General features: G+C 45.5%; 1 protein-coding gene across 1 annotated transcript in view; it reads right to left on the minus strand.

Annotated features, from left to right (window-relative positions):
- Nucleotides 1-14,717, minus strand: part of RRAS2 (RAS related 2) — a 42,012-nt gene extending 27,295 nt beyond the window's left edge. Inside the window, exon 1 of the mRNA XM_059473925.1 lies at nt 14,398-14,717. Within this exon, the coding sequence (XP_059329908.1) occupies nt 14,398-14,502 (105 nt within the window). The 5' untranslated portion in view covers nt 14,503-14,717. The remainder of the gene's footprint in view (nt 1-14,397) is intronic.
- Nucleotides 14,718-15,296: the final 579 nt, after the last annotated feature.

Consider the following 15,296-nt stretch of genomic DNA (forward strand, 5'->3'; position numbering starts at 1 on the left):
TGCATTAGAAGATACAGGCTGACTTCTCTACACATTATTATTTTACAGACATTAGTTGTAGGAGAATATTATTTTATTATGTATTATTTTTAAAGACATAGTTATTAGGAGAAAAGTATTATAATCTGGAAAACAGAGGTGCACATCAGATGAACATAGCTCACAAAAAGAATTAGTAAACACATTGTCTAAGCCACCTACAAGGATGATCAAAGGGAAGGAGGACAAGGGCTGATGAAAAATAATTTAATCATGCTAGTTGTATTTCTCCACTTCAGACAAGCTGGTTCCACTAGCAGCTGCTATCTCTCCCTCTGACTTTATGTTACTAACTTGTAACAAATCTTCAGTGAAGCAAGCTCCCTTCTTCAGGACAGACACTGCGAACAGCCACTGGCAAAAAGTAACTCTAATTTGTTTATTACCAAAATATTTTGCCTTTGAAAACCACGTTAGACCAGTATTCTTGAGGCATATAGCAAGCTCAGAAAAGAGGATACTTTTATGGATTCCACAAACAGCACAGAAAGGATTAGATTTGTCCACAGTCTAGGACCAACTTCCAAGGAAGATCCTTTTTGTTTATCATCTCAACATGCCAAATGATACTCACATGCCATTATCGGCCACACAATGTTAGTTTACAGTCTTTCAACTTGACAGGACCTATAAGACTTTCCAGGAGGGGAGCCAGTACTCCTGAAATGTAACTCTGCTGCTCTCACTTGCTGTTTAGTCCTTTCCAAAGCAATCCCTCCATTCCTCACTTTATTTCTGGAGCCAATAGTCCTGCAGAGGCTGGTTCCAGAGTGCAGAAGTGACAGCACAAAAAGGCCTTGCTACCCCATGCAAAGACAGAAGGCAACCCAAGAGCTTCTGTAGCATGAAATGCAGCAATTATAAAATCCACAAACAAAATTCAAGTTGTTCCCTCTGCAAGCAAGTTCACACTGACAGGAAATTAGTAGCTAACAAGAAGTAAATTACCCAAGCCCAGTTCAGAACATGTACAGAAGTAAGGGACTATAGCAAACCAACCAGACTCACTACATGTGTACTTTTACTAACTCTAACCTCCGCTAACCTGCTACAAACACGTTTACAGCACGTGCAAAAGTGGCTTTACCATACATCTAGGAGGGAGGACAGCTTAAAACATCCTGCCCTGAAGGCAAGAACACACTCCATCACCTAAAGCCACTTGTTTTCATTAGGAAATTGATCTACAGAGCAACATCTGAATGCAAATTGCAACGTGCAACATTCTCTCCTGGTCTGACAGGCACACATAATGAAGTATCGTGTCAAATAAGTAGAGAGCATCATTATTCAATTGCTTTCTTGAGCAAAGAACTCCTGCAAATGTTTCATTTAAAGGTATAAAGAGGCAGCAGTACAGCAAATGCCACCTAAAACTGTGAGCAGTATGCAAAGACCTTCAATTTGTTTACTTACAGAAAGCAGCTTTAGAATGCACTGGGTTTGATCAGAGGGGGTTTTTTCTTGGCTTTTTTTTTTTTTTTTTTTAAACCCTACTGCTATTTCCGCTCCCATATTCTACCAAGTAGAGATCTTGTGGTTAAGGCATTCAGTGAAGAGAAAACAGAGCATGGAATGCACAGGCAGACAGCCTTCTGCACCAGAAACCACAGGAAAGCACATTAGTTTCTCTCAATTTTTATAGATTAGAAACAGGTTTTTCAACTTCATCACACTCAGAATAATGGACTACTCAGATTTCCATTAATCATAGGTGAAGCCTCTGGACAGGCAGTCCAGAAACCCTTCAGGAGGCCTTATCTACTTGGTGCTTAACTTGGATGTAGCAGAGTGTGAATGTCCCTCTGATCACAGCATTAGCACCACACAGCTCTGCCAGCCTTTAACAGGCTGCAAAGCTGATGTTATTTACAAAGACAGGCTGGATGCTACCAATTAAAGGCAAGTAGTTTCTCTTTTGAGCTTTCTTCCAGCATTAGAAAGTATTTTAATTTAAGTCATAAGTCTTAGAAGACTCATTTCCTGTGCATGTGTTAAACTCAACCTTTCATAATGACCAAAACTCAAAGCTGCCTGGAGGGACCGTATGTGTTACAGACACGTGGGACAGAATCAAAGCCCACTAATGCATTGTAGTTTTTCCTATATACATACATATATATATATAAATACTTGGCTTGTTGGGTTTTTTTTTTTTTTTTGTTTTGTTTTTTTTTAACCAGGAAAGCAGAGTTACAACAAAGACCTCTTCAAGTAGGTTTTGGCACTGACAGCCTACATGCTTCAGGTTTAGGAAATGACCGTCAGATCCTGAAGACATAAAAACAAATCTGGGGAAATCTTCCTGGGAATGGCAGTGGCAGCAGCTCACACTTCAAAGCATGGCCTGGAAGCTGACAAAAGTCAGTGCTCCAACTTGGAGATGTTCAGTCAGCAGGAACAGAACATGGGGTTTTGTCCAGGAGAATCAAGCAGCCCGAGTCCTTTTCCCTGTATCTATCATGTGTTTTCTGGATTGAGGAGAGACTATCCATTCAAGGAAGAAGTTAAAGAGATGATAAATAACCAGGTGAATAGTGCTGGGCAGCCACAGCAGCAGCTCATAACTCCTAGCACAGGGGAAAAGCTGAGATACTTTTAAATTTCTCATGCTACTCAACTGGCATGGGATTAACTCAAGTACAAAACAGCTACCTAAAGTACACGAGCTGCAGGGAATTTTTAAAGTTTGAACATAAGCTGTTAGAAAACCCAGCCTCAATTATCTAGTCTGAAGCAAGTGGCTGCAGTTTTAATTATTCATCTTCTGAAATCACCCTGAACAAAATCTTCCAGATCACCACCTTCCCTCATGCAGGCAGGCATCCAGTATCTTTTTCAGGAGATCAGCTCAAGAGATGCAGGGCTTTTGTTTATTGTCTTCAGAGTATTTGTAAACTGAAGAAATGCACAGAAGATAGAATTTCAAGGTGCAATTTTAGCTCTTAAACAACAACAACAACAAAAAAAACCCAACAAACAAACAAAAACCTCAAATCTTGAGCAAAATTCCCAATTCAATTGGATTTTAAAACCCCAGTCACAATTTCAACAGACACCCAGATCAGGACAGACTCGATTATTTTCAAAATCTGCTCTAAGTGAACAACTTTATTATCGATTTCCTTTTTTGGGAGAAAACCTCTGGCATGTCAGCTGAAATATTCAAGCCCTCCCACAAAACAAGTCAAAGCAGCTAAGGAGGAGGGGAAGCCACTATTAAAAATGTGTGGAATGTAACCTACTGGGCAGAAGGCAGATAATGGGACAAGGAAGTCAACTACTTCAGATCCGAGGCTCTTTTCCCACCAGCAGAGGCACTGGGCAGTTTCAAATTTACAAATGCTAATGAATTTTGTCAACTTTTGTAGGATATACATGACTAAAAATAGTTTGACAAAAATAATTTGTCAAATCTGCCATTTACTGGATAGACACTAATGGATGCAAAAACTTCTAGACAGCTAAAGAAAAACATTTCTTTAGCTACTTCAAAAGCTGATCTTTCAAGTGTCTTTTAAATTCAAAGAAGTTGAGATGTCTACAGCAATAGATTTGGGTGCACTGCTCCAGCAAGACAGAAACAAAGCAGAAACTCCACATGAGACAAAACCTTTTCTATAGTTAGTAGATTTAGGTCACAGATACAGGAATTCAGAAATGCCTCAGGTTTTAAACATCCTTGATGAAAGTGAAGCACTCTGTTTAAACCATCTCCTTGCACTAAGCAATGTTCTCAGGACAGATCAAAGAGCAAACCCACTGCCAGGCGCTCTCAGAGATGTGCAGGCTCCCTCAGCAGCTGCATCAGCCAGGAGACCACACCTCAAAAAGTCAAGAGCTGCCCTGACACTACAAGCTGAACCTGAAGGAAACCAAACCTCCTGCTCCATTAGCTGCTCTGACACAGCCTGACCTCTGAGAGGCTTCAGCTGAACACCCTCTTTTCTGAAAGCAAGACTTGCTCATCAGGATTACACACAGGGGGCATTTCACAACCCTTCCTTGCAGCCTCTGCAAGAGGAACAGCCACCCCAAGTGGTCAGCCTGCACCCCAGAACGGCTCAGCTTCCCCCCATTGCACAAGGCAGAGCCACATCATCTCCTGTGGTTCATCTGCTGCACAAGCAGCTGCCTGTCCCACCCACCCTGTACTATTGCTCTGTTGGTCCCCATGAGCACAAAGAATTCTCCCAGTTCTACCTGGATGTTTGTGAGCCTTTCTACAGCATCACCCCAGGGCTGACACGGTATGACAGAGCAAGTTACAAACCACGTAATTGCCAGAAGCAGGAGCATCTTAAATTACATTACAGCAGAAGGTCTGGTTTTCATGTAAAATTTAATGCTAAAACCATGCCCAAGAAGTTACAGTGAGCAGCCTGATTCCCTTCTGATAATTTCTTGATGATTCTGGAATACCCCCAGAGAATTACACCTCCTGTATTCCAGGCATGGCATGCAGCTTAGATGTGCAGTTACTGCAGCAATCAAACCAGACAAGAGCTTTTAGGTTTAGGACTCCTTCAGTTGGTAGTATCACTTGTACAACATAAAATAGTATTGTCCCAACAGCTGGAGAAGCAGTTAAAATGACTCAAAAGAGCTGGAAGCACAAGACTCCAAACCAAAGCTAAGTAGACACCAGCACTGTGGCTTGATGACAACCTAAGAGCCAGCAATAAAAACAGCAAGGCAGGACATTCAGAGTGGTTGGTCCACTGGATGCCACAGACAGAACAATTTATTTCCAGAAACAAAAAAATCCCCACCACAAACATCCCTCTTATGGCCCCTACAGAGACAGAAAGAAGATTATCTCCACAGTTTAAAAGTTCTTTAAATACTCTCAGATGGTAAGACAAGGCACAGTTGGTTAACTTTGCTGATGTGCTAAGAAGGATCTTGGCCTCACAGGTTCACTTTCAAATTAGAGGGTCTGGAAAATGTTTATCATGGCATACACCACCCATCAGAAAAAAAGCTTCAGAATTTGCTGCAGCACTGCAGGAGTGCTGCTGAGCACAGGAGGATATCACCTCCATCCATGATGCTTTGAGAATTCCCATCAGGAGGCAAACCTGCTTCACAAGGAGGGGGAACAACATCAGTTTAGGGAAAATCAAAGTATGGGAAATCAAAGTGATACAGCACATATGGGTGCACCTTGGAAATCTCTCAGGACATGGCCAAGATTCAGGTAACAGAGTTTGGGGTCTGAGAAGAGGCAGGAGAAAGGATGCAAAGGCAAAGATGCTCTGTTTCTGGAGGACTTCAAACACAAGCTGCTGGGAAAAAAATCCTAAGCAGCAGCTGAAATTGCAAAGCAAAGTTAAAATATACCCGCTATTGCATTCTCAGTAATACTGGGTCATGCAAAGCCAGAATGCATTTAAATAAATCCCCATTACTTTACTGGGTTTTGCTAATGAAGGCTTGTTAGTGTGAGCTACTAGAGGCAAGCACTGTATGCTTCTTTAATAGAGCTGGCAACACTTGTACAAGTAGATTATAGACAGGTTCCTTTTTACATGGTCATAAAGCACCTTCTTAAAAGGAGGCAGAAACACAGAAATATTATGGACACACAGTTAAGTAACTCCCTACCTCAAGCAGTGCATATTACTGTAATCCCACTTATTTTCCCTGCATAGAACAAGTCTAATAACAGAAGAAATTTAGTAGATCATTTTTCTACCCAAAGATGCCAGATTTTTCACACAGATTTATCACTGGCATCCTACCATTTCATGGTCTACTTACCACATATGAAGCAAAACACTCAGATTTGCTTGCAGGTTTATAGATTTATGTCTGCTTAAATGAGGAATACTGAAGATGCTCTGCAATATGAGCTAAGCCTGTTAGTTTTGTCAGGAAAACTCAAAATGCTAACAAGAGTGATTTAAAAATTTCTTTTCCTAGCAAATATAACCGGTGACTCAACAGTGTATCACTACAGTTACAGAATACCCTGAACAGGACAGAAAGAATAATTTGCTGGTAAATTGTGTGGAAGCTCAAGTTTATTTTCTGGCTTAGAAGACTTGAGGAAAGTGACACATTTGATAGCAGTTAATGCGTGTACCCACAGCTAATCTGCTGAGAAATAACACTCCTCATAGGTCCCCTGAATCAAGATCTTTGTGGAGCACTTTGCTTGTGAGTGTTACAATAATTTTTTTCTTCAACTGCACCATTTTTACGTGTCAGTGCTAACATCTAGTTAATTATTAAAGCATGCTGGTCCCACAGCCAGCACTTTATGCTATCTTTAATAGTGCCCTTCTGCATACATTCCAATCTCCTGAACTCATTCCTATCTGGATTCACCAAAAACTCCACTTCACTTTCTGCTCACAACTGAGAGCCTGGTGCAGGCCTGCTTAAAAAGAGCTCCACTGCCAGATGAAGTTGTTTGCAGAGCTGCACAGTGAACCAGACAGGGTAACTGATCCTGGGTAAAAACATTCCCTGGTTATTTTTAACTCCGATGGCTTGCGGAGTTTCGGTGCACTGGAGGGAGTAAATAGCTGTAATGGCAAACTGCTGTGGCAGCAAGGGGACCTTCTCAACATTTCTCCTTACTTGTAGTAGTGCTAGCTTATCAAATTAAACTTGCAGTTACAGCAAAGCCCTGTTTCTTCAGGCTTGAAGAACAAAAACATTTCCCCAGCCTTGTGCCTCCCCACTGTCAGTCCCTTCTAAAAGCAACAATCAACTTGCCCTTGCTCTCAAGGCCCTCCAGATCCCCACCTGCACCAGCACAGCCCTCGTGGTCACATATGCAGCCCTCACTTGCCAACGCGCTCCTGGGGAGCTCCACACAAGCCTGTTCCAGGGGCACCTTCTCCTCTTTAGTCCTTTGTGAGATTTAGCACGAGCACATTTGTGTGTCACAAAGATTCACCATGAACTCCATCATCCATCAGGATCTCCCCCTGTAAGCAGAGTTTATGGCACTTCCCCATGCAACTAGAGAAGTGCACAGTCCTCCCCAGCAGCCCTCCCTCAGTCAGGTTTGAGGCTCTGCATAAGCCCAAGTTCTCCAGCCTTTCCCAATCCAGCAGCAGATCAGAATCCCTGACCTCACTGCAACAGCCCTTGCACACAATGCTTGATTAGTCTCAAGATCAAGCACTTCAAACGTGAATATGTGACCTTCTTTAGCTTAACCAAGAACAGTCCAGGCACAGCAGCCCAGCCAACCCTCTTAAAAACAACCCAGTGAAAGCAAGCAATCTACAAAAAAAGTAATTTCAACCTCAAAGCTCCATCCAGAAGCATCACTGTGTACCACAAACTTCACACACTGGGATGTGACCAGCTTAAGTATATGCACGGTGAAAAAAAAAAATAAGAAAAAACAAAGCAAGCATATTAAGCAAACATCCCTTGTCTGCCATCTACTTTAAGTAATAAAGTTATAAAGAAATATATTTTCTTTTGTGTTACCTGCTCTCATTACGTCCCTATCTCAAACCCAAGCTGCAACCACACTTGAGCCATAAGACAGAGCATACAAAATAGCAAAGAAAAGATAAAAAAAGAGACAAGAAAAAAAGGTGTTCACAGTCAGAGCATGTCTTCATAAAGGAGGACACAGTTCAAGGTGAACAGAAAGAGTCTCACTCACTGTCCAGACAGAAATAATTCACCTGGGATGAAACTAGAAATCTGTAGTAGCAGGCCTCCACTGCTCTCTCTCAGAATTTCAAAACAGATCTCCAGCAACTTTGTACGGCTTTGCACTTCGAGGCCAACATCCCCTAAGTGCATTATTTGCAATTAAACTTTTCAAACTGGTTTCCTCCTACTCCTCACAGTAAGAGTTTGTCTTGGTTGTTCAAAGCTGCACCCAGAAATCTTTGGACATGTCCTATGCAGAGTAACAGGTTTAAAAAAAATTAAAAGTACCAATTACAGGCATGATTTCTGTTTTAATGTTGGTTTTACATACTTCTTGAACTAGAACAAGAAGTGGTGCATTTCCCTGGTTCCATTTTCCTTTAAAAGTGCCTTTTGACCATAATTGAAGACAAGACTACCAAACTGGTGCAGTTCAGCCACCTGAACTGTTGGAACAAAGGGAGAAGCTCTCTGCTTGTGTCACACCAGTCTAGACCTGCAGACTGACTAATTTGGGAAGGTCTGCAGCAAACCCAACTTCCCACCAGCCAGCCAGAAGTCTGCTACATTCCACTTCACGAAGCTGGTATTTATCTTTGGACACTTCAAGGAGTTCAGTCACAACGTTTGCAGCGCCGGGAATGCTTTTGGTAAGTGCGAACAGGTTGCACAAGGTATACAAACATCAGCCATTTAGGCCCTTCCAAACTCTTGGAATATAAGGGCCCTACTTATAAGAGCCACCCTCCAGCACCACTACCGAGCACTGGAATTCAGAGCTCCAGCCAAAACCAGAGGCAGGAGCCTCTCCCTCTAGTACGGGAAGGAGGCTCAGGGCGAGAGGCCAGCGGCTGCCTATTCATCCCTGGGAGTGCAAAGGGCATGCCAGGCAGAGAGAGACCTGGGAAACTGTGCCAGGACTCCTTGTGCAAGGGGCAGTAGAAGACGAGCTGATAACCAAAAGGTACGTCAATATTTACTCGCTGTACAAGAAACCGCTGCTAGGAGCTAGCACACAGAAAGGTGCTCTCGACTGCCACGTGGGTTAGGTTATCCCAAAGGAATCTCACTTGGGAAAAAAATCTGTAAATCACTCAAAACCAGAATGGTGAGTATCTCAGAACTTAAGCACTGCTCCAAATTTATGGCAGCTTTTGAACCCAGCTCAGCTCTACCCTGAGTGTGCACTAGTACAAGGCATGAGCGCTGGATAACAGGATTTGTTATGCCACTGCTGGCTACACTGCAACACTCACATGCAGCCTGAGGCTTCCTGCTTGCCTGCAAAGCAAGCCTAAGTCACCTACTGCATTCCCAGGCTGTAGATCTGTAAGCAGAGCGAGCCCAGACTTTGGTTTGGTAGCAGTGCTGCAGGAAGAAAGGAGCCGAGCGGTTCGAGTTTCACGAGAGGGGCACGAGCAGCCCTTATTATTCCAGGTGACTGCATCACAAGTCCTTTGTTTTGATTAGGATTTTTATTTCCCACCTTTAACCTCAACAGATGTCGACAATCAGTTGCTCCTGAACTGTATTTTGTCACCTTGAGTTAGTGCAAGGAGGCCCCAGGCTTTATCTCAGTGTGAGCATACCAGTCCCAGTGTAGCCCTGCGTGAATCTGCAGCCTGGAATCCGTGGCATCCCATTCCCTTAATTTGCCTGCACACTTACTCCAAGAGCATTTTCTGACTGTCACCGAGGGTTAGTCAGAATACCCAGAAACTGTGGAGGGATTTGCACATCCCAAGTGCAGCCCAGGGAAATGGGACATCAGGGTCTGTCAAACACCCAGCACACTGGCTCCAACACCAGCTGCAGCTGCACATTCAGTTGTTGCTTTTCAATCTACTTTACTACTCTATTTTGGAGCTTGGAATTCATATGTAGAGCATAAAATTCAGAACAAGCTGTTTTGTTGCCCAACAGCTATTTCAGAGATAAAAGACACTTTGAGATAACCCACCTTTGGGTTTATTGCTAGTTAATGGGAACAGTCCTGCGAAAGTAGCAGCTTGGAAAAGGAAAGAAAAAAGGGGGAAAAAAGCCTGAGCAACTGCTCACCCATCTATCTGCAAGTCATATGTCTGCTTTCAGAAAAAGTGTCTGGTATTAAAATTCAACAGTCAAAAATCTACATCCAACTAACTTTACTTACTAGTCAGTGGAACAGTAAGCTCAGCTCCAACCAGAATTTGTAACAGGCACTTTAAGGGCAGAAGGAAAAGTATTTTCTTGTACAAACTTGGCAGCAAGATTTGAGCTTGTAAATACAGCATGAAATCAGTAAACAAATAAAAAAAGTCCCAAACAGTGGAGCCCTACACAGATTTTGTATCGTGTTAAGTGTTTTAGCAGTTTCAAACATGTTCATGCCTCAGCACAGACATCATTAAGCTGACTGACAAACTAAGCTCAACTCAGCCACACTGAACTAAATCCATTCAATATCATCTCAAGGATCTAGTGACATTTATTAACTGATACACTCATACAAATCACCAAAGCCTACTCAGTATGCAAAACTATACATGTCATTGTCACAAAACAAAAGCCATCGTTGTACAAAGAGGAAAAAACACCAGGACAAAAATTTGTCAATTCTGATAAAAAATAGACAGTATTTTGCACAGCAGACTTGAGAAAATAAAATATTAGCGGCTTTCTTGCTGCATACTGCTAAAACTAGCAATATTTGTTCAGTTTCACAAAAAAAAAAAAAGGAAAAAAAAGCATGAAGTAAATGGCAACTGCAAGATAAAAAAAAAATCAGAGGCTGATTAGGTAGTTGCTAGGCTGTATTCCCTTTGAGCAAGGAAACCTGAATATTACAAAGGGCTGAGTTACAAGGGAATGTGGGGTATTTTGTGACAGACCTCTGCATGACAGCTGGAGAAAAGCTATTGTGGCAACAGCTGTGTGCTCTGCACAGCTCATACTCCCAAATACCTCAGCCTGCTAAGAGGCCAGTTAACTGGCTGCAATGCATTTTAAAAGTTTGCTGCCTCTTGGGATGTGAGCATGATGGATTATTTGTGTATGTTTTCAATAACAGAAGGAATGCTTAGTTCTACCACTTAGCCTTTTACAAAATGCTGTGGTGTAATGCTGAACTATCATTCACTGCTGCTTTCCTAGAGTTTATAGCTGCAACATCCCATTAACTCTCCTCCACAATTAAAACATCTTCACTTCCTGTCTTACCAGTGCACAGGCTCGACAGCAGTAAATTCATCTATCATATCCTGATTTAAAGGAAATGATCTGGTATTTCCAGGATGAAATCCTGACCCACCAACAGCAATATTGAGCTGTGTGCACCTCCTTAGAGGAAGAATTTTGAGGAACACGCTACTCATTAACCACTGAAAGCTTTGATCTGCTGATTTGTACTCTAAAGCTGTTCCAGGGTGTCAGGTGAATGTCTGAGAGGTGAGCCCAGGCAGTTGTACACAAGTGACCAGTTACACCTCGCTTGCTCCTGCACCGCCCTAATTAGCACAGCGGGGCTGAACTCAGGACACCAGAGAGCTTCCCTTGTATGGGATGGGTTTGCTCACTCAGCCTCCTTACAAACACCTTGCTGTTTCAGGCCAGGCTGAGGCACAACAACGATCAGCAGGAATTATACTCTGACACACAGGACAGCAAGCACAGGAGCACTCTGCACTGCCCTAACCTCAGCCACTGCTGCTCCTGCAGGAATGAACGCTCTCTGCTTTCCCACCATCATCTAAACAAGGCAGGGGAGGATGAGCTGTGCAGGCATCCCAGAAAGCTGGCAAGAGAAAGAAGATTAACTGGTTCTTCTTACATCCTCACTTTCTCATGTTTCCCTTTGTTTTATCTGAAATCAAGAAAGAGTTTTCCCATTTTCAAGTATGAATCCCCTGTTGTCTTTCAAAGACACAAGGTAAACTGCAGCACATGCTTCCTCATGATATCCTATCACCACAAAAGTCTGATTTACTGGAAAAAAATAAGCACCGAAGTAAAGGCTGCACTTGAGTACTGATTTACTGAAAATTAAAAAGGAAAGCAATAGCAAGTATAGAAGTACTTGCTAGAAGTAAGAAGGAAAAAGCTTTCCTTTTTAAGCTTCAGTTGGTGACAGCCTTATTTTAAACACAAGCAATAAAGAAGCAAAAAGGAATTTAAATCCTTCACTGACATCAGGATCTGTCATGCAGCAAAAGCTAGTACGGATCCATGTTTTAGGGAAGGCCACTACACGTTTGTCACTTAATCCTAAGAAATTCCAAAAATGAAGCACGTGACTTGCTTGTAATCAATTTTAAAAACTTGGAGCAGTTTCTGTGCAGCCTTAAAAGACAAACAACGTATTTGGCAATACACTTGCTGTACAGAAACTACCCAGGTGCCTGCATGGCAAAGCACACACTTGCTAACATCACAGCTTTAAGAGCTCAGAAAGACACTGTGGGATATAAATAGTTCAGCAAGCCTCATCTCTTATTGTCCAAAACCACACAGCAAGCACAGAAACAACACAAAACTCTCCCCCGCTAAGGTACCTGAAGTACTGCCCAGGTCATTTTTTCCCAGCTACTTTTCTTCGGGGTTTTTTTGGGGTTGTTTGGGCTTTTTTTAAGGCTGAATTTTCTGCTAAACTTCACTTTGCAGTGGCAAGATTTTATCTCAGGATAAAGCTGCCGAGAGGGCAAGAAGATGGAGATAACTTAATGCAAACTGACAATAAGTTGTTTTGAAGAATTCACCCTCAATGTGTCAGCTTAACACTACAGCGCTGCAGCCTCAACACTCCTTCAAAGTGAACTATTTATTTTTCTGCTGTTAATTTGAAAAGATCCTTATACGTGGCAAAACAGACACGGGTTCCTCTTTTGCAGAAATTTGCTGCAAGACAAGTGTCAGTCATAGCACTTCACCCAAAATTTATAACTATATTTAATATAAGCTCAAGCTGTTAGATTAAAGAAATAATTTCTACAAGTACTCAAATATTGAAGCCATCCAGTACTCAGCAGAACCTTACTGCTATTTAAAAAGATGGCTATACAAAGGCATCAAGTGTGAACTTCCCCTTTTTTTCCTCTTTACATCTTTAGTGGAAATTACAGGTTTTTTGTTGCAAAGGTAGTTATCCCAAAGCCCTCAGTGCTGCCTCAATCCAGAAATCCCTCCAGCAACATTTCTCAAGACTGAAGCCACGTCCAGCTGCACACATGACTGCCACAGTGAGACACAGGCAACACCACCTACAACAGCAGTGAATGGCACCCTAAACCAGCCGCAGAAAACCCAGGGTTTAATTATCTCCATACGCAAGCAATGAGGAATTCAATCCACACACTGGGAGCACTGCAGTTATTCCAGCCCCATCACCTTCAAACAGACCCACCAGCCAGTGTTTCACCAGAAACTGACCAGCCATCTACACATCTGACTAAAGACACCTGCCCAATACATCTCAAAAAACATCAAACTAAACTAGTTCCAATGAACTAATTCTCCCAAAGGGTTCCCTCTTTTAATGTTCTGTACAACACTGGATCTTATAAGAATAATCTTATTATTCTGGTATCCAGTACTTATCCAAAAATTCAAAGTAATGTTTTCTATGTAGTTACTTAGTCTGCGCTGCGGAGCTTAAATTCTTAACAGAGTAGTTGAGCTAATGAACACATGGATGCATATGTGAATGAAAAACTCGACTGAAATAAAGAAATGGTCTCTTTGCTATCAGAACATCCAACACCTATTTTGTTCTAACAAAATATTAGTGGAGAACATCACTGCCCCAAGCATTCAAAGACAAGTCTGCCCCGCTGTCCAGCAGCCCATCTTAGGGGTAGGCAGAGCATGACCGGCTCTCCACAGTAGAATAAAAGAAAACAAACAAGAAGCCATGCCCTCCACATTTGCTGCTCTGCCGTCAGCAACAGCAGCAACCAGAACGCAAGGAGTTGTCTCCTCCTACCACCATAAGCAGAGGTAGAAATGCTAACAGCAACAGGGCAGGGGCTGAAAACAAGTAAAGGAGGTACGGCTGAATTCGTGGCGAAACACTAAAAAGGGATCTTCCTCGTAGCACTGACGCGCACCCTTTGTATCGCTATTCTGGCGTGGTTTTTACTGAAAGCGAATAGACGAGAAAGTTCAATTGTCTGCAAGTTGAACAGCAGGCGCTCCGAGGCTTGGTGGGCGCTGGCCGGTCCCGCTCGCACGGCGTGCCCCGCCGCAAACACCGCTGCTCTCGGGGGGAGCCGCGGGAGCTCCCCGGCCCCTCGCCGGCCCGGCCCGAGATGCTCAGCCCGGGGCAGCTATTTCGGAGCCGGACGCCGAGTGTCACCGCTCCCCGGCCGCGCCTGCCGCTTCCCGGGCGGAGCGCGGGGCCGGACCCCGCCCGCGACCCCGGAGCCGCCGGTCCCCAGCGCCGCGGCGCCCCGGAGCCCAGCGCGCCCGGCCGGCCAACCCCACCCGGCGGCGGCGCCCGGCGGCCCGGGGGCGGCGGCCGCCCCTTCCCGCCCGCCCTCCAGAACCTTCCCGGGGGCTCGCAGCGGCCCCCAGCCCCTCAAGGTCACAACGCCGCCGGCTCCCCGCCCCGGGCTTCCAGCTGCCCCGCCGGCAGCATCCCGCGGCGCCGCCGGGAGCTGCCGCCCGCCGCGCCGGCTCCGGCCCCGGCCCCCCCGCGCCGGGCAGCGCCCAGGCCCCGGCGGCAGCGGCGCTTCTCCCGGCGCCGCGGCCCCTCACCTGGATGAACTGGATGGTGAGCGCCGACTTGCCCACGCCGCCGCCGCCCACCACCACCAGCCGGTACTTCTCCTGCCCCGGGCCGTCCCTGCAGCCCGCGGCCATGGGGGAGCCGAGCGGGGCGATCGCGGCAGCGCCGCCGCGGGCTCCGACGCCTGCCTCTCTCTCTCCGGCGCTCTTCTGCCGTTCCTCCTCGTGCCGCCGGGGCCGAGCAGCCGCAGGCCCCGCCGAGCGCCGCCGGCAGCGGCAGCAGAAGCAGCGCCCGCCCCGCCGCGCAGTGAGGCAGCGCCGAGCGGAGCGCGCAGCACCGCCCGCCCCCTCTGCCAGGGCGCCGCGGCACTAATGGCCGCCGGGGGCGGGGCCGCGCAGCGCCATGCTAATGAGGGGGGCGGGGCTTCTCTTATCTGCATGCTAATGAGGGTGGGGCCAGCGGGGAGCCGCCGTACACACGGCCGCAGGGGGCGGGGCCAGCTCATCGCCATGCTAATGAGATGTTGCATATGCATGAGGTGCCCGCCCCGCGGCACCGGCACGCCGCGGTGTTTGTGTGGCGCGGGTGGTGGCGGCCCCCGGTGTCCCCTCCGCCCCCCGGCAGACAGCGCGCCGCGGAGGTAATTAGCGATGTCCCCGTGGGCTGCGGTAGGGCGCCCGTCTGAGTGGCTCATCAACATTAATGAGGCGCTGGATGCCCACGGGATGGAGGAACGTGCTGGACACCCTGAGAGCAGATGCAGAGCCAAGGCGCGGGGAGGTTTCAAGCCAGAGGGTCGCTAATGTCGTTTCTCACCAAGAGGGAAAAAAGGGAAAAAGTCATAGTGACTAAAGCCCTTCGCCACTCTTCATCAGGTTTCCTTGTGAGCAGGCACGTGAACGGGTTCCTCACTCATTTAAGCCATTCA

The sequence above is a fragment of the Ammospiza nelsoni genome, chromosome 6, assembly GCF_027579445.1.
Source record: "Ammospiza nelsoni isolate bAmmNel1 chromosome 6, bAmmNel1.pri, whole genome shotgun sequence".
NCBI classification, from domain to species: domain Eukaryota; kingdom Metazoa; phylum Chordata; class Aves; order Passeriformes; family Passerellidae; genus Ammospiza; species Ammospiza nelsoni.